The sequence below is a fragment of the Micromesistius poutassou genome (genome assembly GCF_964030765.1).
Source record: "Micromesistius poutassou genome assembly, chromosome: 16".
In the NCBI taxonomy this organism is placed as follows: Eukaryota; Metazoa; Chordata; class Actinopteri; order Gadiformes; family Gadidae; genus Micromesistius; species Micromesistius poutassou.
In genome coordinates, this window is record NC_140286.1 from 167,052 (window position 1) to 192,346 (window position 25,295).

Here is a 25,295-nt window from a genome sequence, read left to right on the forward strand (position 1 = left end):
GTCCTTGTCAGGTTGTACATTGTTATCATCCGTTCGATAAACAGCGGACAGCTACAACACTGTTAACGTTATAGCTCACACGGACCGAGGACAACACGTTCTCGGATCGTAATCCGACATTGAACACGACATTCAACCATCATTCAAATACAAATGGCATTGCCAACACACCTGCCGTCTCTTAAACACAGACACACAACTCGCACTGTGTCGCAGATCACTTGACACCGTCATGAGACCGCCACATAAACGTTTTACCTTAACTCGTTCGGCAAACATCATGAAGGTGCAGGGCGCTGATTGTTTTTAAGTGTATTCCCGTGTCGGCGTCCAACTAAACACCTCTGTCATTGGAGGCCATGTTGTCAAGCAACCAATATCTGAACAGGACATTGGATGTGAAGCAACCGAGAGAGGATTATGCAAATGTGGAGCGCCCTCAGGTGTTATGTGATGGGACACAGACACACACAGGTTGTTATTTTCAGACACTGCCTCGAGTCTTTTGCGACTCCTTTACATTCAGAACAAATAACTTGCCTAGCTCGAACGTCAGTTTTATTTGTGCAATACATAAACTTTGGTCAAATATGTCATTTATTTACATAACGTTCATCACTCACGTTCATCACACACAAACGCCTATTGGTCATCAATATAAATTCTCATGTATATATCTAATAATATATACATAATAATACATACTACTCGTAATCTATCCAAAGATTCTCCAGCACCCTTCTTATAGCTAACAATGACATAATTTGTCTAACACAAATCAAATGCTTAATTAAATGTAAGTGTTAGGCAACGGGTTGTTTGTGTTTGTTATTCGATGACGTTGAACTTGCTTGAACCAAGGCAAATACAATCATTTAAATCTCTGAGAAGGGACTCTCAGTCCAGTTCATCCAAAGCAGCCACAGCAGGAAGCGGTCTGGCTATCAGTCAGATAGCGCCCGGATTCAGGATGGTCTCTGCATTCTGCTATAAAGGCCTGGAGCTCAGACACTGGCATCTTGTCTTCCTGGCAACTCTGGCAAAAAAAAAATACAACAACACTATCTCCATTAAAAAGGGACATCACTGTGTATGACAGTTTAAATGAATAACACATCATTCAAGCGGCACGTGCACAAAATGTAATCCGTCCAAATATCTCCAGAGAGGACGTAGGCCTCCGAAGCAAATGGTGAGGAAAGCACCTTGATGGTCTCGTAGGTGTCGGTGATGAGGGCGATGAAGAGGCTCAGCACCATGTAGATGAAGAGGGAGATGAAGGAGTAGAGGTAGACCCGGCTGAACAACCACACCAGGTACGTCTTGTCCCGCACGGCTTTGAAGGTGGCGTACATGTCGTCGCCGTTGATGAGCGAGAAGAGACACTCCGTCACCTTGTCCAAGGTTCGGAACTGGAAGAGGAGATTCAGATTGGACGACATGGAGGGAATCCCATCACACACATGCTTCTATTCCACTTATTTGATTGTATGACGTTTGATTCTATTCTATGACCTGATCTTATGTTTGAAATGGGGTCTCACAACTAGTTTGAAGTGGTTCTCCACACCTGGTAATGGTAATTGTAGTAGCTTTATTTGGGTTCCACTGACGACGAGGTGAGTTAGTGTGACCATATATGCGTGGGTTTTTTTCTAGGGTGTGTGTGGCGTACCTTGTCATGGTAGGGGCCGAGCACGATCCAGCCACAGAAACAGTAGCCCAGGTAAATCATGGCGGCGCAGCAGGAGAAGCGGATCACGTTGGGGAACGCCGCTCTCAGGGTCAGGATGAGGATCTAGCAGAACGTCATGTTATGGGACGTGGCTTGTGATTGAATATATGCTGGCTCAGTGCAGTGCAATGCACATAGCAGCAGGACAGTGAAGTGGTCAGGGGGCTCGAGTCCCAGACTAAAGGTTTGATTAAACCTCCACATAGCCAATAGTCTACCTGCTCCAGCAATCAACATGTTTTTTAGGCTTCAGTGAACTACGCTATCGCTTTTATATATACATAAACAACAGTTAGAGTTAGGCGCGGAGTGATACTGAACTCTGTAAACTGAACGGGCGTCATAGCTGTGTGTATACGCTCAATATACAACGGTTGGGAACCAATCAGATCGCTTGATTTAGGCCCCCCGTTTTATAACTGCTCATTAACGACATGTAGCTGAGCTCACTGTGGTCGCTTGGGATACAAGCGTCTACTTCATGACTAAACTGGTGTGAATACACTAGTATTGAATGGTGGGTAAACAGCGTGTGAATAAAGACAGAGTTCATACGTTGTACTTCTTGAAGAAGCCGAGGTAGCGGATGACCCCGACCCAGACCAGCATAGTGGCGGTCCCGAGGAAAATACTGCACACGTCATAGATGGTCAGGTACTGTATAAAAAGATAAATACAGAAAATCAAGATAAACAACTGTATTATGACAAACAGAAATGTTTGCAAGACTTCAACCAATAAGTGGGCCTAGTTTAATTAGCTATTCATTATTATAGACTGTGAATAAAACATGACAAACATGAATCTCATTTTTTACGTAATTATTATGTGATAAATAATCATACCTTGCTCTGAATTCCTATTTTCAGGATGGACCCTGCAATGGTCAGGGTATCGCTCACAACGATGAGGATGTACCATCTATTTACAAACTCCATGCGATCTGCCCAGGGCACAGTCTTACTGAAGTAGGTTTGGAAGAACGTATTATACTCCTGCGACAAAAAACAACAATACACCACACCTCATGTTAAGAGGCTCAGACATCATTTTTTTGTTACTATGGTTTGTGTGTTACTTTGGGTATCTATTTATATGTTCCCATTTTTTTCCGCAATCAATATTGCCCAAGTGCCAGAGTAGGCCTGCTGTAATGAGCTAATAATATTGCTTCAGCTGATTTCAATACCACCCGATTGTTGCCTTGTATGTATTATTAATATTACTTTCATAAAGAAGGTCATAATAACTGGTAGTTTTTTTTTTTTACACAAATGCACTTATATAACCTTCCTGTGTCGAAACCATAAAGGTTGCAGCCAACTGTATTGGCCACCCCCGGTTTACAATAATTAAAGTGTCCGACTGTTAGAAATCAATTCTTGGTGACGCAAACACAATGAATTGACTTTTTCTTTCTCACTCACAAACTGGAGTTGGATGCCATTTCTAATGGAGCGTGAGCAGAGGATGAGAGAGGTGATGCAGGCAATGATGACCACCGAATCCAGCATTAAGAGCATGTAGTCATTCTTCCCAGCTTGGTAGACCAAACATATAGGAGAGGAACGGTCAGTTTGGTTGAGTCAATACCCGTTTAAATATTTAGTTAGATCTCATAAGACTGAGAGAGACTGATTTACTGTGGTATATGTTTGTATATGTTGTGTATGTTTGTTTGTTTATCTTTTTTTAAATCTTTTTAAACATTTTGAATACTTACAAGTGCCTGCTACATTCCAGTCTTTACATTCATAAATTCCAACATCATTTATTATTTCGGTTTTTATTCTTCCGCTGTGGGCGTTGTTGTTAAACATGATCTGTGTTAAAAAACAAAAACACAATTTTTCAATGATATTCTTGGTTCGTGAATTGTAATAGCATTGTATAAGATAACATTGTAAACAGCCACATACAAGTTATATATTAGGCTACTGTGTTATCAAACATACAGCCACATTATGCTCTGTCAGCATAATAAAATGCATGGTTTTCTGGCTCATGTCAACTACCGTTATATTGAACAGATAACAGTCCGGTAGTTCATGGTGCCGCACAGTCTGCAGATTGATGGCTCTCAGTTTGAGGTAGATGTTTACTGACAGCAGCCTGAACACAGACATACAATCATAAGTATAACGCTACACTCTGAAAACAGTGATTACATATCTGCCATTATATACGTACCTTTTGAAATCTATAGAGAAGGTCAGAGTTCTTGGCCAACTTTCAGTATCAGTTGTAGGATATATGGCGATACAAACTGTGAACATAAACAAAAATAATAAAGGGTAAATAAGGAATAGAATAAAGTTGTGTCTAGACATGGGCACAGAAAGCTGCCCAACACAAGACTTCCTCTTTCAGTCACAAGTAACAGAATTGGTTTTATTTTCCATTTGTGCCATGAATCACTCACTATAAATATCACCAATCAACAATAAGTGCATGATTATTTGGATGAGAACATTACAATACAGTTCCTTTGTTCTTAAAAACGTTTCATTCCAGTACATAGTTTCAGTGGTAGTATAACTGTGGTACCTTTGTCCACATGTGGATCAATGTCAAAGGTCTCATTGCCTGGGAAGATGCTGCTGTTCCTGTAGAACTCTTTACAGAGAGAGAGAGGAGTGTACAGGCCATCCACCCTCTCATAGGCATGATTTCCTACTGTGAGATTCTCGAGATTCATGTACTGGAAAAACATTTTAAAAAGAAAACAGGATTTTTCATAATTATTTATACAATTAAAAAAATAATAATTAGCAGTTCTTACCTTCCACAAGTTAATAATAATAGTAATTGAAATTAAAATTGTAATCACCCTATCAATGGCATAGTGAATATGGTCATAGACGTCTGTTTTTGTGTACAGTGTGTGTATTCCACGATGTTGATCGGTGTATCCTTTGAGAAACAGATTTTTGAATGTCACCAGGCTTTCCTCCTTGAAGCTGACCATCATTTCATTGCTCAGGCCAAAAGAGACCAACTAGAGGTAAACATAGAAAAGATGATCAACTATTTGAGGTGACAGCGCCAAACCCTTTGTTAAAGAAATTAATAACATCAATGTGCAAAAAAACCTAAAATTGGACATACTGTATTTACCTGGATTGTGATAATTGCAATTTTCAGAATTTGTAATGTTAGTTTCCATGGTTTACGGCCCCTGGCTCTGTATTTCTCACAGGGATTCATGAAGAAGTACTTGAGCCTTCTCCTGAAGTCCTCCACCTCACAGACCTGTTTGTCTGTCTTCCATCGGGGGTGGCCCTTCAGGGGCCTGCCCTCTGGCCTGGGACCTATAAGGGGCTCCTCCATCTAGTCTTGAAAGTCAGGGGTTCAAAACAACAAATGCCAGGTAGAACTAAACAGAATGGAGAATACCTTAGACCTGATCCTTAACCTATTGCCTGCCAAACACAGCTTCCTCCTCCTCTGTGTATGTGTATGTATGTGTATGTGTACATACTGGTACATACACAGAGGTCATCTACATATATACGTATATATACACCCACACACTTGAACTTTCACAGATCTATATCAGATCTCAGATATCAGATCTGTATTGTGAAAACTTGACATGCCTTTCATTCTGATGTTAATCAAACAGGTTCTGCAGCATGTGTGGACTGCTGTAACTTTGTGTTACTCCACGAACCTCCAGACTTAACTCTAAATACAAGCTGCACCAACAATAGTGGAGATAATCACAATACACACAGCACTAACCCTAGCCATGATTTCACATACAGTACTTTTACTGTTAATCAATGAAACCTTGTCAATTATGTATTCATCTGTTATACGATTTACAATATCACCTAACAAAAAACCAAGAGATTATATAATAGCAAATGCACATTCTACTATGTGCCTTCTCATTAATGCATCCGATTATTTATTCTTAATATCAACTGTAATATGCAATACCTTTTCAATAACAATTTTTTTTTTTTAAGTTTGGTGGAAGGGATAAATCCCGTTCAATTTAAACAATCAATTGATAAAAATATGTTGGAATAAAACACCAAAATGTCAACGAAAGATAGTATTCACCAAAATGTGTCACCTACCAAATTCTATGTGACAAAGTCGGAGCAATCTGTCCCTCTCTGCATGTGGAGCCAGTTCACGTTCTTATGAGCTTCACACGTAGCAGTCGCTGCATCTGTCCTCACCACATGATGACATGGCATTCCTTTTGCGTCACCTTCGAAAAAGTTTTCCGCTTTTTCCAAAACATAAAACATTGTTCCCCATTCACTCTGTCACTGTCAACTAGAAACAATAGGACGACACCACCACAGCACGCAATGCTCTTGTCCTTACAATGGACGTTACACCTAGCACCACCACGCAAACAACTTGAAGGGTTACAATTAAACACCAACAGGGAAAGGAAATTAGGGGTTCTCAACAAGTCTCTTACGAATCGATGTCTTTGCTGTACTTACTCAAATATATGTAGTTAGCAGTTAGTGTAAGGAATGAAATTAGCTTCTAAAGTTCACCGTCATATCAATAACCCTAGTTGGTAAAACACATACCCATATTAAATACAATAATCGTTTCCTGAGTTTATTGTAGTATAAAATAATGTGATCGTATACAATTGTAGCATTGGTAATGAAATCAAATTTTTGCAATAACATTTTTGTAGTGATCAAATTCAAAACATGTTTGCAGCTTATCAGACAATGTCTGCATTCCGCGCAGCTCACAAAAGGCACGGTGTTGTGATGAACATCATTATTAAAAATGCACAACAAACATTAAACATTCAATATAAAATAGGTCTAAAAGGCTACACAACACTGTAGCAGCCGTCAGTGTCTCGTACCACGGAACCTATCGGACATTACGTTTAAAAGAAGTGACGACAGATACGACACAATCTACACACTGTCATCTCCCGACTTGCATTGTGGTGCATTCCAACACATGTTTGACACAGAAAAACACGCGTGACAATGTACAAGTGTGTGTGTGTGTGTGTGTGTGTGTGTGTGTGTGGGGGGGGGGGGAGGAGTTACACCAGGAAGAGTTTTGGGTTTTGCTGTTTGGCTTGCAAAGCAGCGCACATGGGACTGGTGGAGCGCGACCTGAGGGGCTGAAAGGTCAAGTCGGCGCCGCTGCCGCCGCTGCTGCACTGGAGCGTGTCGAGGTCCACTCCCGGGGAGGAGGACGACTCCTCCGCCAGCATCTCGTCCGGCAGGGCGGGCGCGCCCGGGTCCCCGGGCCGGGGGAGGGTGGAGGGCGCGGTGGACATGATGGAGGAGGAGGACGCCTGCATGTCCCATCCTCCCGTCACGGAGGCCCCGCCCCCGCCGCCGCCGCCGCCGCCGCCGCCGCCGCCTTTCTGGGAGTTGAGGTCGAGGGACCCCCCCAGGAGGACCGAGGTGCAGGGGCTGCCCTCGCCGTCCGGGTGGTACTGCATGGTGGAGTCCTCGGAGAACGTCTTGGAGAGGTCGTTGGTGGTGCCGGGGGGGTCGGCTCGCTGGACGCTCAGGTTGTTGTTGGTGGTCGGAGGAGTGCTGGCAGCTGGGGGGGGGGGGAGGGGGGGGGGGGGGGGGAGGGAGAGGTTTATGGAAGGGAGTGTGGGAGCGTCGGTCGAGTACACATATTGGACTTTGAGTAGGCTACAGTCAGACGGCACAGACCAAAAGGGCCTTTTCATTTTCTCTTTCGCTTCAAATGTATTTAGACCAATCATGTTGCTGGGGGCGGAGCTCTGTCTGTCGCGTATTGCATGGAATGCGTCTCCAATGGAAACAACCTGTCCCATTGGTTCCTTAACAAACGGGATATGGCTTACCATTAATATCAAATCCAGAAGAGGATTGATAACTAAAGTGATAGCATCGTCTTCCTTTTGTCGGTTTCCCTCCTCGGCCAACAGCAAACGCAAACTTGACAAACTGCATTAGTAACTATTCCAGTAGCCGGTGTGACAAGACAAGCTAAAACATCCCGTTGTTACACCAATGTCCTAAGCTAGTATAGGAAGTGTTTGAAGGCAAACAGTAGTGTAGTAGACTGGCCACTGTAGAAAAAAACCCTTAATAAGATAAGAGTTTTAGAGCAACAAAAATAATCCAATCTGCACTGATGTCATATTTCAGTTCTTCTTTCACTTTCTGTGTTCCACGTGGGAACACAAAGAGGGTACATGTTCTAGGGGTGCGCATAACATGGTTGCACCCCTGGCTGGGGGGGTCATCACTGTAATGCAGTACTTGTCTCCCACACTACCATGCAAACATGCGTCAGCGCTTTTTATCACCACACGCAAACATGTTGTATCGTATGTTGTATTCTAACAATACTATTTAATAATGACATGTACCTGCCCTGTAACTGAGGATGGAGAATAGCGAGACTCTATAATCCGGTGAAGTGCATCTCCTCTCAGTGATACAAAACGCTGTTTCTGCACCGTCACCTGACCATGAAAAAAACCGACCGACAGAAACAACCACCCAGGACTCAGAGTCACCTTTCAGCGCCTCCATCTTCTCGTTCTTGGCCTTCTGGACCTCGTCGGTGATCTTGGCGATGATGAAGCTCTGGCAGCGCGACAGCTGGATGGACTCGATCAGGACGTCCAGCCCGCGGGGGTTGTCACTCAGGAGGTCCAGCAGGATGCTGGTCCTCCTGGACTGCGTGGGCTGGGAGGTCATCTCCTCCGCGTCGTCCCGCGTCATGACCCGCCGCGAGCGCAGATAGTCGAAGTGGCGCTCGGCTCTGATCTTGGTGACCAGGTAGGGCCGCAGTTTGTTCAGCACCTGGGCAGCAGAGGAAGCAGACCACTGAGTGGACGGAGGGCTTCAGCCTGGCCTATGACCTCTCAAAATATACAAAACATTGATTATATCTGTTTATGTGTTACATTGTTAGAAGTGAAACATCAACTATATTGTATGTAAATGAAAAGAAAGATAATGATTACGACTGTTGTGATCAATTAGGCCTTATTGACCTGCTCAATGTAGAATAGTGTGCACATTGCGCTGCCCACTCAAAAAGAGGAAAGAGTGGTTTCAGTATGGCTGCTATGGGCAGGAAGGAGAGAGGGAGGGGGCGTTGAGTGGGGTATTTCCTACTTCAGCACGCACGCCCCCGCTATACGGTTCAAGGTCTTAGAGTAAATAATTCGATTGAATCGATATGTCGTGCAAAACCATATCGTGGAAACTCGCATAGGCTACTCACGTCTTTTTTAATGTCTGCCATTTCATCTTCTGTAAGGTGAACATCCATCCCCACCCCCTTGAAGTACTGAATTCAGGTGTTCCGGGGTAATCAACGGACACGTACGCAAGTTAAGAGTTGTTATCAAATCCAACACGAGAATAAAGCAATAGAGTTCGCATTAATACATGTGCCCGCATTATCCTTGTCGTTTAACTTGTTGTTTAACGACTACGCCTAATCTTTTACGCGGCATAGACATTATCCTCCGCTCCGCAATTACACTCCGGACTTCCTTATTCTCAGATCGATGACGTTTATGTGACGTCAGGTAAACAAGAGTAACATTATAATATGCAATATGCTTTCTGTCTATCCTTTGTGAATAGTTAATTTTTGTGAATATTATTCTTGTAAAATGGGACACTTTATTGACATGTACTTTCCAAAACATAAAAGTGAATTCACTGGTTATACTTGAATGGGGCTGTCCATAAACTAACAAATGTTTACTATGTGGAGTAAGGTTAAAGTAGCCGTTTTGTTTGCGAGCATGCGTGTGCATGTGTGTGTGTGTGTGTGTGTGTGTGTGTGTGTGCACGAGCGCGTGTGCGTGTGCGTGTGCGTGTGCGTGTGCGGAATGCATGTGGAGGAGTCGTGAGATGGTCCAGGTAATTCACCCCCTGCCTCTCTCTACCTAACTCTGAGGAATTCCTAACCGCTGCGTATGGCTTTTAGTGGAACATGCTCCAGACCACAAAAGTCAACAGTACGTCCTGTAAAGCATGAAAGTATAGGAAACCATGGCATGACGTTCATGCTGCTCTACTGCTCTGCTGCCTGAGTTGTACCTGTTTGTAATGGCCCTTTAAACTTCTGTGACATATGTGGATGGACAGAGCGCCAATGTGGAAGCTTCTTTTCTACCGCATACACTTCCTCGCATCAGACAGGTTTTTCATACAGTGAATTACACATTTCACATGGTTGAAACAAACAACTTACTTCATCCTTGTGGCTCTTGCAAAGAAACAAACCATGCTGATTGGGATTGTAATGGTCAAACGTCAAATGGTGTGTTTATTTAGCCAATAACATTTCTTGTTGTGTTCCTCATTGGTTGTAAATATGGAAAAAAGAATTGCAGATGTTCAAACATTCTCAAAGGCTCTTGTTTGGAAATTTCAAGGTTAAATAAACTCTGCTTTGGCCACACCCCAGTAGATGATGGACAGGAATGTACCTGTGAATTGTTTAAACTAACATCAGCCTCACCTTTATCGTTGAAAGTTAAAACATTGACCACAGACAATGTGAACCAGCCTAAACAGAGTGTCGGACTTCACTTCAAGAATGAATGCAGGTCAAAGAAATATGTGGCTTTTCTTTCAATATTTACCCGAGAACTGATGTGGAATCCCCCCTTTAGATGCTCTCACTCACCAGGAATGATGAAGTCATTGTTGAACTGAGCCAATATCAAATCGGCAGGCTATGAAATGTATTAAAGATGCAATATGTTTCACAAACATAATCCTGTGTTGTATCTTTAACCATAAAATGTTTATACAAATCAACAATCATCAAAGCAATATATACAATCATAAAAAAAAGGCTCACTAAAAATGACATAGAACGTTCATTTCAAGTTTACAAGTTGGCACAAAGTACCTGCCACAATAGAGAAGTATTATTTTACATGGGTTGGCTACACTATAAAAGGCTAAATAAAAAGAAAAGTGAACAATAAAAGTAAATGAACAATAAAAAGAGCAATGGAGGGAAAGTTGGAAGTGGGATAAGGGGATTCTGGGATGAGTTGAGTGGTAGTGGTGATGGTGGTGGTGGGGGGGGGGGGGGGGGGGGGGGGGGGGGGGTGGCCAGGGGGTTGCCTTATGGGAGGACATGCTGCAAAGCATTCCTGGCATAGTTGCAGAACACCTCTTCAGCTCACACATACGTCACATGTGCTCGGTGTGTGTGTGTGTGTGTGTGTGTGTGTGTGTATATAAGGTGATGCGTGGGCCGCTCGGGACTAGACAGGCAGAGAGAGAGAGAGAGAGAGAGGTAGGCTGTAGCTGCAGCGTAGAGTTGGCTTGTCGAATGCAAGGCTCTCTCTTGGGGAAGATGTGGGTGTTTTCTGCTGCCGTGGTCGTCTGTGGGATGTTGCAGTTGGTGAGGCCGTTTTTCATTTTACACTGATTTCAAAGTTTGGTTTGGGTTTTTTAAATTAACATATTGATGAATTTTGACACCTGTCCTGTCTTGTTCTGGGTCTGGGGGGGGGGGGGGGGATGTTGTAAACGATTTCTAGTACATCATTACAAATGCGGGTGGCAGCATAGTGTGTAAATCCCGACTGGGTCCTGGGTTCACTGTCTTTCCCACGGTCTACCTGTAGGCATCCTTGAGTAAGATGCCCAACCCCTAACCTGTTATTATATATAAGACCCATTATATATAAGACAGTTTTTCTTTTGGTAGAATAATTGTATTTTAGTTTAAATATTTTGGTTAATTCTCAGTTCAGTTAAAAAAAAAAGTATATTATTTGCATTTCTCCTGCACTATTGTTTCAACAACTTTTATTATTTTTTCCTAAGATTTGTCTTATAATACGTAAAAAATAAATCAATCACGCTTTCACACATTGCTTTGAATCAAAGTGTCTATTCGCCCTGAACACGAATGTCCCTCTGGTGCTGCCGTACTGCAGGTGTCCCCGTGCCCCAGGGATTGCAGTTGCAGCGCCGCGGCCCCGCAGTGCGCAGCGGGAGTGCCCTTGGCTTCGGATGACTGCGGCTGCTGCATGGTGTGCAGCCGGCAGCTCAACGAGGACTGCGGCCGCATGCAGCCCTGCGACCGCACCAGGGGGCTGAAGTGCAACTTTGGGGCAGGTCACGGAGCAGCAGCCTACGGCATCTGCAGGGGTACGTGACTCCGGTGTGAATATTCCTGACCGTGCTCGGCGTTCAAACAGATTCTTCTAATTCATTGAGAGGGATGGGGTTAGGGTTGAAATCCCTGGATTGATGATGGCTCTGTGGCTGGTTGGGTTTATCATTTAGACTTTAGAACAAACACTTCTTCACCGGCTGCAAACTAACCATGATCTCACCCACTGCACATGTGGTGACGTCGTCCTTGATTTGATCCTGCTGGGTCATTTGGCTTGCCTCCTGGATTGTGCCTTTGGTTTCTCTATATGTAAACACGTGGTTCTCTGACCGTCCACAGCCAAATCAGAAGGAAGACCCTGCGAGTACAACGACCGGATCTACCAAAACGGGGAGAGCTTTCGACCGAACTGCAGACACCAGTGCACCTGTATGGACGCCGCTGTGGCGTGCGTTTCCCTGTGCCCCCACAAAGTGGCGCTGCCCAAGCCGGTCTGTGAGAAGCACCGGTTGGTGAGACCCCCCGGGCATTGCTGCGAGCAGCTGGTCTGTTCGGACAAGGAGGGGAAGAGATGGAGACCTCTGATGGAGGGGGAGACACTTAAGTCTAGACATTTCCTGGCTGCCAAGGATGAGCTGGCTCTATTAAGCGGTGGTTACAGCTCCTTGGCGGGTAAGTCGATTTAGGCACTGTATACAATTACTTAATAAACTTTAAAAAAAAATGTATGGAAAAGCTTCTGGTTAGCTTCATATTCTGAGAATTATTTAGATTTTCATTGGACCAACACACTCAGATTTGGCTTTCATTTTCAACCTTCTACTCACTTCAGCTTTCGCGACGGAACCTGAGGGCACCATGCTTGTGTCGGGCCCCAGGGGGTGCCTGGCCCAGAGCGGGCCCTGGTCCCCCTGCTCTACGTCCTGTGGCATGGGGGTCTCCGCTCGGCTGTCCAACGGCAACAGCCGGTGCAAGCTGACCAGGGAGACTCGGATGTGTGAAGTTCGCCCGTGCACTCAAACTGCATTCATCAGCTCCAAAGTATGCACATGCATGTTTTATTAATATATATATATAAACCTGCTGAAATGTTTTACAGCTCATAGCCTTGATATATTGGAGCTCATTTCACCATGAGGCCCTGGAGTAGGTCTTCAATTGTCCCTCTGTGAGTTGATTGACTTTTCGTTGTCTCCCCCCAACAACAGGCATCTGGGAAATGCAATCCCACCGAGAAGGCGGCTGGCCCGCCGGTCAAATTGTCCCACATGGGCTGCGGTAGCTTGAAGAAGTTCCCGCTCAGGTTCTGTGGGTCCTGCTCCTCCGGCGGGCTGTGCTGCCGCCCCCACCGGACCCAGACGGTGGCCGTGCGCTTCGGCTGCGAGGACGGGAGGACCTTCATCCACAACGTCATGGTGATCCAGGCCTGCAAGTGTGAGCGCGACTGCACCGGCGACGGCAGCAACCAGCCGCGGGTGTCACACCGACACGGCAACGCCGTCCACTGATTCATTCGTTCGCGGGGTTTGGGGTGGGGGTGGGGGTGGGGGGTCAGGTGAGACGAGACGAGACGAGGCAGACTTCTCCTGCTGAGGACTATGGATTTGCTTCATATTATTGGAGCTTGATGATATGCTTCATTGTGAAGCTTTATGGTATTCGATGTTTCTGTATTTTCAACCAACAAAACAACATTACACACGTATTATGGCTCAGGGCATTGCTTCATGTGTAGTTATTGCAATATGTTTCATACATTGTATACATACTGTATGCATCATATATATATATAATAATTGTCATATGTTACACTGACGATATGCAATACATTTTGCATTAATGTTGCTTCTATTGTTGTAGTTTCTATCATACTCTGACAAAATGCAGAGCTACCACGTACCAATTATGTATCTGAGGTTTTCTTTTGCTGCAGGTGCGAACAATAAATATATTTATTATGTAATATTCTCATGATTCTAAAGCTTATTTATCACCACATACATGCCACACGTTATTGCTTTTACTTCCCGAAGATCTACCTTATGCAGAATAAATATCCATACTTCTATCCAGCAGTTTCCTGATTCAGTGATATAAAACACAACATACATTTTCTATGTAAGACAACCAAGGCCTCACATGTCCTACAACAGCAACGGGTCACATCTCTAGCTGTACATATGGCTATTGCACCTGACTATTGACTACTTTTATATTGCTTGTTTATTTTGCACTCTATATATTTGCTCTGTTCCTACTAACCCTAGCTATTAATGATATTAAACCATCATTAAACCCAACAAAATGGTGAAGGACCACAGTAATTCCCAGGGTGTAATCAGACAGAACTTCAAAGGCCAAGAACAAGCGCAGAAGAAGAGCCAGGCCAGTGAGGCGTGTGCACAGAGAATGAAACGATCCCCTTGCCCTCGACAGCAACGCACAATAAACATGAGAGAGGGCTGATGCTTTCTCCAGGGCTTACACAAGTTTGGTGTGAGACTACGTCAAACAGAACACAAGTCATTTTTGGTGCTTTTGATAATAGAACAAAGATGGAAGCAAAAGCCAGCCTTAGTAAACACCCCAAAGCACAGAAGTCTTGTAAACGCTAACCCAAACTGCCAGTCTGATTGTGAATGATAATTTTCCCTTTGCCCGCATTCAACATTCAGACATAATTGAATTAGTTCATGCTTTTAATTTTTTATAAAATGCTGTGCTGTTTTGAACTGCATGCCTGTAATTTGTAGTGATTAAAATGCTGTGCCTTGCTAATGACAAACAAACAAAAAGAGTAGTCATACAGCAATGGCTCATAAAGAATAGCTGATCACTGGACCACTAGGAATGCAACAATTGTTCCTGGGGACTTTAGTATTGATATTGTCATCTGCCGTGCAGAGCTCATCTTATGTAAGAGGTATGAGAACTTCTTGCCAGCGCGGGCAAGGAAAGCTTGTGTGATTTGATATTTACACAGTGCATACTGGTACTCAACCAGATAAAGAGGAACCTTTCTACATGAGCAGAAGACTCAGAAACAAGCATCACATAACTATAAGATGTAAAGCTTTAAATAGTACACACACACACACAATGCATACACAAAGCTTTATTGTATATATTAATATATACACACTGACACCAGCCAGGTGACAATGTCTTCCTAGTGTAGCATATCACATAAAACTGTTTTTGCCTGGGAGGAAAGAATGACACATGTCTTCTCACGTGTCCTTTTGATTAAAAAAAAAGCAAAGACAAAGAACAAAGAAACGTACCATGTGGAATGTCTGCTATTACTCCAATAAATAGAATAAAGAGGACTTGCACTCTTCCTCATCAGTCGAGAAACAATGGGATTTGACACAATAATCATAATTAACTTATGATTATTTATGAAAGAATAACTGCTTTGTTCTCTTTTGCACTAATTGTTTCCTCCTGAAAGAAACCTGATGTTACTTTAAAAAGTATGAACGATAGCTCGACAGCTGAACTCCTTCATCAAACATTGCGGCGTAAGAGTTTTTCAGGAAATCCACATAGCTCTGAATGCTTTGTTTGTGGCTCTCTGATTGGTCCAGGCTGCGCTGGAGGTCTTTCAGACGCACTTCAAACTTGTTCTCCGCCTGCAAGGGGGTGCAAAGACACAATAATATAAATCACTTCATCGTACATAAAACAGATTCTTTGAGGAGTCATACTTAAGACCGGGTCAAAGACGTTTATGCATCTCATAAACGGCCTGACTCATATGGCCTGCAGAGGTGGTAATGGACGTTCACTCACAGTGAGCATGCTCTGCCTAAGAAGCTTCAGCTCTGAGTCCCTCCGGCTCTTCTCGGCCTCCAGCTCCTCGATCTGGGTCTGAAGAGCGTCCTCTCTGCTCACAGCCTTTCCCTTCACGTTGGTGACCTGGCCGTAGAGATGGGGGGATGGGGAGACGTGTGTATTTATAATATACATACAAGTTATCTTGTACACTATTACACCGAGAAGGCACTGGTACTGACATTGGCGATACTGGGGCAGGATAGTCTAGTGGGGGTTAGGGTGTTTGACTGCCAGCTGTTCTTGGTTGGAACCCAAACATCTGAAGTCTACTTGTCGGTACCCATGAGCAAGGTGGCTAGCCCACCTACCTCCTCATTCAGCACACGCACCTGAATTCACTGTAAGTCGCTTTCGATAAGAGCGTGCTAACTGTGGGTATAAAAACCTGAATCCATGGAGAGATTGCCCCGTTTTCCGACGCTTTTTAAGGTCTCAACACGTTCAGAGGCCCAACCTGTTGTGAGACGTGTGACATGGCGGCCTCCAGCTGTGTGCTGAGGGCGTGGCACTCTGCAGAGCGCTGCTCCAGCTGCCTGCTGCCGTAGCTCAGAGCCTCGTCCTGACCTGCCAGCCGCCGCACCAGCTCCACGTTCTCCTGGTGCTGCACCTCCATCTCCCTGCACACACACGCACACACACATGTATGGACACGCACACACACACACACACACACACACACACGCACACACACACACACACATGTATGGACACGCACACACACACACACACACACACACACGCACACACACACACACACACATGTATGGACACGCACACACACACACACACACACACACACACACACACACACACACACACACACACACACACACACACACACACAGACAAATACATACACACACACACACACACACACACACACACACACACACACACACACACACACACACACACACACACACACACACACACACACACACACACACACACACACACACACACACACACACACCTACACCTTAATCTGTTTCTACCAATGAAGTGAAAACTAGATTGTTGTAGTTGGAACAGTAGAGATGATATGTCTTACTTTTCAAGAGAGGTAATTTGTACTTCAAGCTGAGCGTTGGCCTCCTGAATGGACTGCTTCATGTCCCCAGAGGTTTTCAGCCGCTCGCTTTGACTGTCCAGCTGTTAAAAGTCAGAAAAAGCTGTTTGAAATGATTTATTATTTATCGTACGGATGGATCGCAAATCACATGCAAACACAGTGATTGGTCAACCACAACACTGCACACAGAACACGGCCAATCACACTCACTAGGCTGGAGTTTGCCTACAAGGGGTTTGACCCATTGAGCAGCATTTCACTTCATGAAAACATGCTTCATGAAAACATACTCTTCATAGGCAGAATGGGTTGGGGCCTAATTTTGATTCCCTATCACCGCACTGGGAAAAAAAAACACATCTAAAAATCACTCACATCGACAGCAGACCACAGCAGAAACAGCAAACCAGGAGCTAGCTACTGAGAGAGACTGAGGCTACGGGCCACAGTGTCATCCTGCTGCTCCCTGCTGGTCAGAGACAGCACACTGGCCACGCGCCACGCACACGCGTCAGCTCCTCCTCCTCCTCCTCCTTCTAGTCACATGCTCACGACGCTACTGCCGTACAACAATGCACACCTGAACCCGCAGTAGCCTAACGGACTCAGACTTTTCTGAGCTTTTCCTCTCGGAGCGCCCCAAGTTCTCCTGGCTCTGGGAGAGGCTCTGCTGGGCCGCCTCCAGTAGCCCAGGATAAACCTCCAGCTCCTGCACTCGCCTCAGCAGACCCCTCCTCACCTGCACACTCCAGACCACCAGGACAGCAGCAGGAGAGTGTGCGTGTGTGTGTGTGTGTGTTTATGTGTGTGTGGGGGGGGGGGGCGGGGGCGGGGGGGGGGGGGGGGGGAGAAGGGAAAAGCCAGGGGGTAGGACACATGGTTAGTGAATGTGCAAACCTGAACGCTTAGCGTGAGGTTATTCTGACAGCGTGGTCCCTAGAGGATGGCTGCGGGGTCCGTAGGGATGTTTTGAGAATGGGATTTGTTTGGACAGGTTTATGAAATGGGTGTAGTAAGGACTTGCAGGCAGCGTACGTTACAGTGTGTAATACAGTGTGTTATTGGTCAGGAACAAGTGCAAACAAGGAACACAATATCCGGTTAGCAGTTAAATACTCACAAATCTCCGAAAATCTTATTTTTAGAACGCAACAAATTATAACAATAATAAAAGCAGTCGTAGAACTACTGAAATAAATATATAAATAAATAATAATAATAATAATAATAATAATAATAATATTGTAAACAATTGGTGTATGTGGGGATTTTGGTGTTACCTTTTCAACTTTTTCATCCTTTCTATTTTGTTCGTTCTCCGTCTCTCTGACCAGGCTCTGATACTTTATCCTAAGATCATCAACCTCGGTTTGTAACGCTGCCACCTAGAGAATAAGCCCAACATCACAAATATATTTCCGCTCAACTGTATATATATATATATATATATATGCACACACACAGTATATATAAAACTAATGAAGTGCCTGGCTCTGTTGCTGTTGTGTCTGGTGTTCCCTCTCTTCAGAGAGCAGCCTCCCCTCTGTCTGGGCTGCCTCACACTCAGCCAACTGCTGCTCCAACACACAGATCGCCTCCTGAAATCACAAACCACACCCGTGTTTTATACTCTTCATTTCAACACAACAATGAACTAGGTCATTGGTATTTTCATTCGTAAATAGTCTCAAAAGTAATAACATTGATTCAACTAGATCAGACCCACTAGTAGCCACGTGGTCAATTGGTTAGTGTTCCAAAGTAACACACGCTTTCCAGAGAAGCTCGATACGTTTTCTGTAACATTATCGGCAGTAGTGACATTCTTCTTCAAAGATACGCTTTGCATATTGTATGTCCTAGAACTAGATCACAAAGACTTGGAAAACGAAACCTTTATTCTTGCGTTGTCACTGTTAAGTGCTCTGTTTTCCACCGTCAGTCTCTCAACCCTCTCCACGGCGGTCAGGTTAGCTGTAGTGAGTTCATCCCTCTCTCTCTGGAGCCGAGCGGTCAAATCAGTCGCATGGCTGCAGCGGAGACACACATTTTGAACCATGGTATTTGGCATTGCTTGTGGCTGCCTCCACCAACACAATTTAAACACAGACACACAATCTGAACAGTGATCTGAACAATCACACAGTCTGAACACATCGTCGCCCACCATTTTAATAGTTCTATCTGAGTGACCAGCCCACGCTGCTCCTCAATCTGCTGCTCCTGTTGTATCTTCCACGAATCCCTCTCAGAAAGAGCTTGGGCAAGCTGGACTTCCTGCAAGCCGCGGAATAAATGGTTTTATTGTGCAAACATAACCAACGAAGCAGAGCAACTATATTAAGTGAGTCAGAAAGAGAGACGGAAAAGAAAGAGAAAAGCACTCTTTTCGGCGTACCTTCTCTTTGAGCTGAGTGTAGCATTTGTCGACGGCCGCCTCGAACCTCTTGGCTCTCTGTTTCTGGGCGTGCGTGGCCTTTATGAGGGCCTCCTTGTCCTGGGCCATCTTCACAGACTGAGCGGTGATGGCGGCCTTCAGGTCCTCCATCTGCATCTTCTGCTCCGTCAGCGCTCTCTCCAGCGCCTAAAACCAACAGCGCTTGAGACATTCCACAGTGGGACACACTAACGTACTGTACTCACTAATGGGCAAAGGAGCTATACACGCACACTGCTTTGGGAGGCAGGATAGTGTGCAGGGTCGTGCTTGGATGCTCGACCCCGCCCAGGTGAAAAGGTAGGGATACAATAGCAATACCCTGCCTGCTCCTCACTTACATGATTAAATGCACTGTCCCTGACTGTGGAAAAATGAATCTGCTAAATTGCTAAATACGAATGGTTTGCCAGACACTATCGCCGTTAGGGATGGGGATCAAAGCCGAACCACTCTAGCTCCTGAGCTACCGCCGCTGGCCCTTAACAGGGCACCATTAGTGGGGGGACACACAGGGGGAGGCTCACCCGCAGTTGGGCGGTCAGACGGTTGTTCTCTGCCTCCTTGAGGTGCAGCTGGCCCTGCAGGCGAGCCCGGGTGGTCTCCGCCGTCCTACCGGCATGAAGTGCAGACTCTGTGTTCTCCTAGGAGAGAAGAAGAAGCACATTGATAGGTTATTAAAGATATCTGTACATGTGTGTATGTAGTGTTTACTGTTTCTTTTGATTTGCAAACTGCGGTCAATTTAGACAGCAGTTAAAATTTTATTTGAAAATCGAACCAAAGGCCTTACGTGTATTGGCAGGCGTTTTGTTTGTGTGTTTTAACTTTGTGCTGTGAAATGTATATGCACTGCGTCTATTGTATCTATTGTTGTGTTGACTGAAGGAACTTGGTTAAGCACTTTGCGACAATTGCTCTGAACAGGTGCTTGTAAAATGTAACTTATTTACTTCTTTACTTCCTATATACCCGATATACAAAAGTACCTTTTCTTTCCTCCGTAGAGACATCAGTTCACCAAGTTCTTTCTCTGTGTTGTTCACATCTCTCTTCAAATGCTGGTGGAGAAGAGAAGGACAAATGTAAGCACTTTTTGGAAAGCAACTCATAGTTTGCATTATAATTGGACTAATATATAGAGTGCTTGTACGGCGATGCCTTTGCTTTAATAAATCAGAGAGTCATTGCTTTTTCCCAGTTTTTCCCAGATGAGGAGGGCCTCATTTGGTGTCTTTTCGCCATTCTTCCACTTCTATGTTAAGTGTTTCCTGCCTGGCGAACTGGTACAATTACTTTTAGGAAAAAAAAATAGGATGATTGAAAATAATAATTATAAAGACGGATTCTGCAGAAGATCACAACGGTACGTGGTTGAATGTTCTTTGAGACAACTTAAAAAAAGTCTACTCAACACAAGGTTAATTAACATCTGCCATTCACCGATCAGACAAAGATTTTTACTGGCTTTGTCCTTGAAGCTTTTCAAGTGATCGCTCAACTCGCACATCACAACTTAATCGTAGCGTTGCTGAAGTATATAGAAGGCCTTTTTTTTTTATTTCCAAAAGTGGCCCAATACTCACCACATTGTCACTCTCAGCCTGAGTTATCTTATTCAGCAAGATGTCAATCTGCTTGTCAGTGGCAAGTCGATCAGCCTAAAAAAAATTAAAAATACACAAATGCAAATACGCTGTAGATTGGAGTGGGCACAATCCTCCCAGTAATACCCATACATTGAGGAAAGGCCCTGCAACACACCTCTGCTTCCTGAAGCCTCTTCAGTTTTTGTCGAACTGATCTATTTATTCTTTTGAAGACCTCCAACTTTTCCAGCAAAAGGCCTCGCTGCCTGGAAACCTGCCGCTTGTTGGAAGCAGACAGACGGGAATCCTAAACAGGAACGGAGAATAGAGAAATCTATGAAGATATTCAAATAGTGAAATATAAATGGTTAGTAACCAATGCTTGGCTCTACATATGTTAAATGTATTTTGGGTTCTGTCTGCAGCGGTAAAAAAAAAAACCTAATAGAAAACGTGCCGCAAATTCATCATCCATGGCGTCTTTGAAAGACACAAGTTGTTTGGCAGCATTGTTGGCCGCTGCTTCAGCCTCCAGCAACGTTTTCATCAGCTGACTCTGGTCTCCATCAGCAAAATCGACTTTACTAAATAGACTAAATAAGGGTGGGGGGGGGGGGGGGGAAATCTTTAGTTTGTTTGTTTTAGGTATTCCGCAGATGATATTAATGGTTCCATGATGTATTCTCTATTTAGCACTTTACCAGTAGTCGTCATCGGCTGGTGTTCTCATACTGGGACTGCTGTGTTTAGGCAGCTTCCTTTCTGACTCTTCAGATGCATCCAGGTCCCCATAGCATAACGTGTGATCCTCCCTAGTAGAGCTGAAATCAAGTACGGATTCTGTGCGACTCTCTGCAGACATCCTTGTTATTGCTCCAGGGGGCTACAGAGGACAAGGGGCACGAATAGTGTATAAACATCCAAATGCGTGTAGAGATACAGTGCATAACATGACTCTTGATACATTGCTCATGTATTATTGATGAAGGATCTAGTATGGGTCGTCAAGTAAGTCAATAGCATTGCTCCTTGACAACCAGTAGTAGCCATGCGCAGAACGTCCTGGATTAAGCAAACGACTATATTTAGCTAGATTAGACTGCAGTAAATTAGTGTAAAACATGCATTGCACTAACACTAGTATATTTTATGCCACGTGTTAAGTCTTGGGTGCCATACATAACCCAATACTGAAAAGGTCGCGCAATGAGATGTTTATAAGTTACCTTCGTCCATGCAATCCTTCTGTCAATGATTGACAGTTTCACTTATCGGTTCTTCTTGCAAGATCAGAAGGATTGGTTGGTCTTCAGGAGACGTCAACAAACCAACGCCGACGGACCGAGCGTAGTTGCTGGGCCTTGATTGGTTCCCTACAGGCCACGTGGGCGACTCCTACGTGCGATTGGCTAACACGTCGCTCGTGGAAACCATAGAAACCAAACTGAAGCTTGCTTTGAATGCTAGGCTAATATGCTAAGCATAACTTGCTATGTTTTCATAGTCGATCGCTTCCGGACAGCTACAGCTACAGCGTTAGTAGTAACAACCTGTTTGCATTGAGTATAGCCTATAAAGCGATCAGCCTACTAGTTCGCTTTGCTATCAAACATAGCAGGCAAGCTAATTGATGAGCTACGTGTCCCTTCTTGTCTTATTTCCCTGCAATGTTCAAAGCAAAAATCCTTCTCATTGGACCCAGTGAGGTAGGTGCACGGATTCGTCGCATGTTTTCATTGCTTCGTGGACATCCATCCTTTATATAAATGTTCTAGTAGGCACTATATATGTATATGTATATGTATATATATATATGCCTTGTGGACGCGTATGCGTACCGATGCGTTGACTATGTAAGGGCCCTAACAAGCGAAGCAGTGCATGGGTTTCTCTCCATTCTCTCCATTCTCACCTTTGACCTTCCATCATTTCAGAGTGGGAAAACGGTCCTCGCAAATTTCCTCTCCGACACAACGGAAACGGTGGGAGGGGAATACAGTCCGACACAAGGAGTCAGGTAGAGTACACATCCATAGTTAAGAGTGCACTGAGATGACTCCCCACAACCAGTCATTAAAAAACACGATATCTTGTCCTCCCTAACCCAACATCACACAGCGGAAGGAGAATCACAAAGTGTGTCTGGAAAGCCAAGCATGTTAACACCAGCTGTTAACATATTGTTGTTGTTTCCAAGGATCCTGGAATTTGAATCCCAAAATCAAGGCAGCGGTGACAAATCGACATGTGATGTGGAGCTGTGGGACTGCGCAGGGGACTTCAAGTAAGAGCAGTCACCCCACGAGGCTTTGAGCGTTTGCATGGCTGACCGGTGTTTAACCAGAGTTTGATCGACGATAACCGATTCTGTCTGGACAGATTTGAGTCATGCTGGCCGGCGTTAATGAAGGACACCAACGGTGTGGCGATTGTCTTCAACCCGGACGTCCCGAGCCACCTGAAAGAGATGGAGACATGGCACTCCATGTTCATCGCCCCCCAGGGCCTGCAGGACGGCCAGTGCCTGCTGATAGCGCACCACAAGCCGGGCAGCGGAGACGGCGACGAGCGGCTCCCTCTGGGTAAAACTAATAGTAGTAGTAGATAACAAATAAGGCAGCCTCCTTTCTGACTCTTTAGATGCATCCAGGTCACCATAGCCTAACGTGAGCTAGGCCTCTGGTAGAGCTGGAAACCAAGGGTGGATTCTGTGCGATTCTCTGCAGACATTGTTATTGCTCCAAGGGGCTATCCACAGAGGACAACGGAGACTAAGAGTAAATGAACATCCAAATGCGTGTAGATACTGTGCATAGCATGATTCCAATTACATGGCTCATGTGTTATTGATGAAAGACCTGGCATGGGTCGTCAAATGCTAAACCTTTTGGAGAATAGTATACAAAGCAATCCGCTGGCGTCTGACTGGTCCCATTTATTTCCAATGCAGCCGCCCATCTGAGCAGACTGCCCCTCATCCACTCTAACCTGGAGGACGAGCCTGAGGAGGTGAGGCAAGCGTTCCACAGATACGTGGGAAACATTGTGACCACGCTGTCCGAGAGTAGAGAGCGGGAGGAGATGTCTATCATTACGTAGCCATCATTTCGTAGCCATCTTAATCATAATATTTACAGATAGATTTGTTTTCTTGCTACAAAGACTTGACCAGTTGCAGCCTATTTGATTTGTTACTCAAAGTAAAGCTATGTTTATATTATTCTTTTTATATTTTATTGTATAGGTGTAAGTCAAAATGCTCAAATCAAATTAGTAAATTAAATCAACAGAGACAACTGTATATTGACATGGATTTCCTACGTCATGTCTTATTGACCGCCTTTACAAAAAAAAGTTTTTCATATCATTTTTTAATTCAATAAAATTAATCAAGCCTCAAATCACTTCTGTAGCACATCTGGTATGCCGACACTGTCTTTCAATTTATTTGAAACTTTCAAAGTATTAAAACTAGATGTAGTGAAAGAATTCTATTTCCCAAAACACAATTTAAAACCCCACCATTATCACAAACAGATCACTGATTCACTTGAACATTTCTTGGTGAATGTCTTAATCTGCCAAATGGGTCTAGTCTCAAAGGACATGCCCATATCATGGATGGAGACAGACCTGAGAGGTGGCAAAAATGTTTTATGTCAATTTAAAAGCATTCATGCAGAAAATCTTTGCATTTCCACCAGGTAAATGTCATGCATTTGTATTACAAGCAGTCTAGTGTTTGTTAATTCTCATCTGTAACCAAAGAGTCGGGGAAGTCAGCCTGTTGAAAGGCCTGTGACAACTGGTTGAGTCACTGCAAATACTTTCCAGTGCTGTGATCCCAGAGCCAGAGAACCTCCGGTCTGAGGGGTTTGTACGCCTGATCAGGATCAGTGCTGTGTGCTTACACATCTTGCATTAACATGTGTTTTCCTTCTCTTGGCTGTCAATACATGTTCTGACTGGATTCTCACAGATCAAGGCCTTGCAGGTGTATTTGTGCAGCTTTATTACTTTTGTGTCACGCACAAATTGTGCTCTGACTCAAAGTCTTGTGGGGATATTTTTTTAAACAATTACACAAACCACAGTGTACAAACGAAAACCCACAAAAGAGACCGCTGGGAACAACTTATCCCTCCCTTTGAATTTTCACAAAATCCGAAGTAATACGTGGAATATAATATAAACCAAATATTAATCCTGCCACTTTAACAGAGTGAGCTTGGCTTTTATGACAAAAATAGAGAAAACCGAGGACTTTAAATGGCAGATTGAAGTCTCAGCTCATGGGGGCGCTGGAGGACCAAACACGCTTGAAAATAACAAAAATAAAATGTGGAGCGGACATACAACAAACGATGTCTTTCTGATAAAGGGAAATGAGGTAACGCACTTATTTTGATGTCAAAACTGTCAAACATAATTGTCATGGCTGTTATGTATTTTTCCGAGCGCAATGTTATGTTATATTTAACAAAGAAAAAATAAACATTATCTCAAAGCTAATGGCAA

The 25,295-nt window shown here is 44.2% G+C and overlaps 5 protein-coding genes across 5 annotated transcripts; 2 read left to right on the forward strand and 3 right to left on the reverse strand.

The window, feature by feature from the left end:
• Positions 1 to 907: 907 nt before the first annotated feature.
• Positions 908 to 5,065, reverse strand: LOC311361191 (mucolipin-3-like; the record flags this gene model as incomplete). The annotated part of the gene is made up of 12 exons (XM_084481397.1): positions 908 to 1,036; positions 1,206 to 1,412; positions 1,676 to 1,798; positions 2,291 to 2,392; positions 2,581 to 2,730; positions 3,163 to 3,275; positions 3,459 to 3,558; positions 3,751 to 3,847; positions 3,926 to 3,935; positions 4,283 to 4,436; positions 4,566 to 4,733; positions 4,853 to 5,065. The coding sequence occupies 12 exons, from the start codon at positions 5,063 to 5,065 to the stop codon at positions 908 to 910; spliced, it is 1,566 nt and encodes a 521-aa protein (XP_084337523.1).
• A 1,255-nt stretch (positions 5,066 to 6,320) lies between these two features.
• Positions 6,321 to 9,210, reverse strand: bcl10 (BCL10 immune signaling adaptor). Its single transcript, XM_084481385.1, has 3 exons — positions 8,963 to 9,210; positions 8,247 to 8,535; positions 6,321 to 7,291 (listed from the first exon to the last, which is right to left on the reverse strand). The coding sequence occupies exons 1-3, from the start codon at positions 9,008 to 9,010 to the stop codon at positions 6,780 to 6,782; spliced, it is 849 nt and encodes a 282-aa protein (XP_084337511.1). The 5' UTR covers positions 9,011 to 9,210; the 3' UTR covers positions 6,321 to 6,779.
• A 1,795-nt stretch (positions 9,211 to 11,005) lies between these two features.
• Positions 11,006 to 13,355, forward strand: LOC311361173 (CCN family member 1-like). Its single transcript, XM_084481383.1, has 5 exons — positions 11,006 to 11,116; positions 11,658 to 11,871; positions 12,179 to 12,511; positions 12,672 to 12,880; positions 13,048 to 13,355. Exons 1-5 carry the CDS (start codon positions 11,045 to 11,047, stop codon positions 13,345 to 13,347), a joined length of 1,128 nt encoding a protein of 375 aa, XP_084337509.1. The 5' UTR covers positions 11,006 to 11,044; the 3' UTR covers positions 13,348 to 13,355.
• A 1,948-nt stretch (positions 13,356 to 15,303) lies between these two features.
• LOC311361167 (outer dense fiber protein 2-like) lies at positions 15,304 to 21,639 on the reverse strand (the record flags this gene model as incomplete). Its single annotated transcript, XM_084481377.1, has 16 exons — positions 15,304 to 15,474; positions 15,635 to 15,760; positions 16,134 to 16,296; positions 16,731 to 16,831; positions 17,332 to 17,490; positions 18,032 to 18,136; positions 18,239 to 18,349; positions 18,646 to 18,781; positions 18,919 to 19,028; positions 19,150 to 19,335; positions 19,716 to 19,832; positions 20,178 to 20,249; positions 20,775 to 20,849; positions 20,953 to 21,084; positions 21,235 to 21,370; positions 21,479 to 21,639. The coding sequence occupies 16 exons, from the start codon at positions 21,637 to 21,639 to the stop codon at positions 15,304 to 15,306; spliced, it is 2,061 nt and encodes a 686-aa protein (XP_084337503.1).
• A 676-nt stretch (positions 21,640 to 22,315) lies between these two features.
• Positions 22,316 to 23,924, forward strand: ift22 (intraflagellar transport 22 homolog (Chlamydomonas)). The gene is made up of 5 exons (XM_084481388.1): positions 22,316 to 22,483; positions 22,712 to 22,794; positions 22,975 to 23,061; positions 23,157 to 23,359; positions 23,728 to 23,924. The coding sequence occupies exons 1-5, from the start codon at positions 22,445 to 22,447 to the stop codon at positions 23,874 to 23,876; spliced, it is 561 nt and encodes a 186-aa protein (XP_084337514.1). The 5' UTR covers positions 22,316 to 22,444; the 3' UTR covers positions 23,877 to 23,924.
• Positions 23,925 to 25,295: the final 1,371 nt, after the last annotated feature.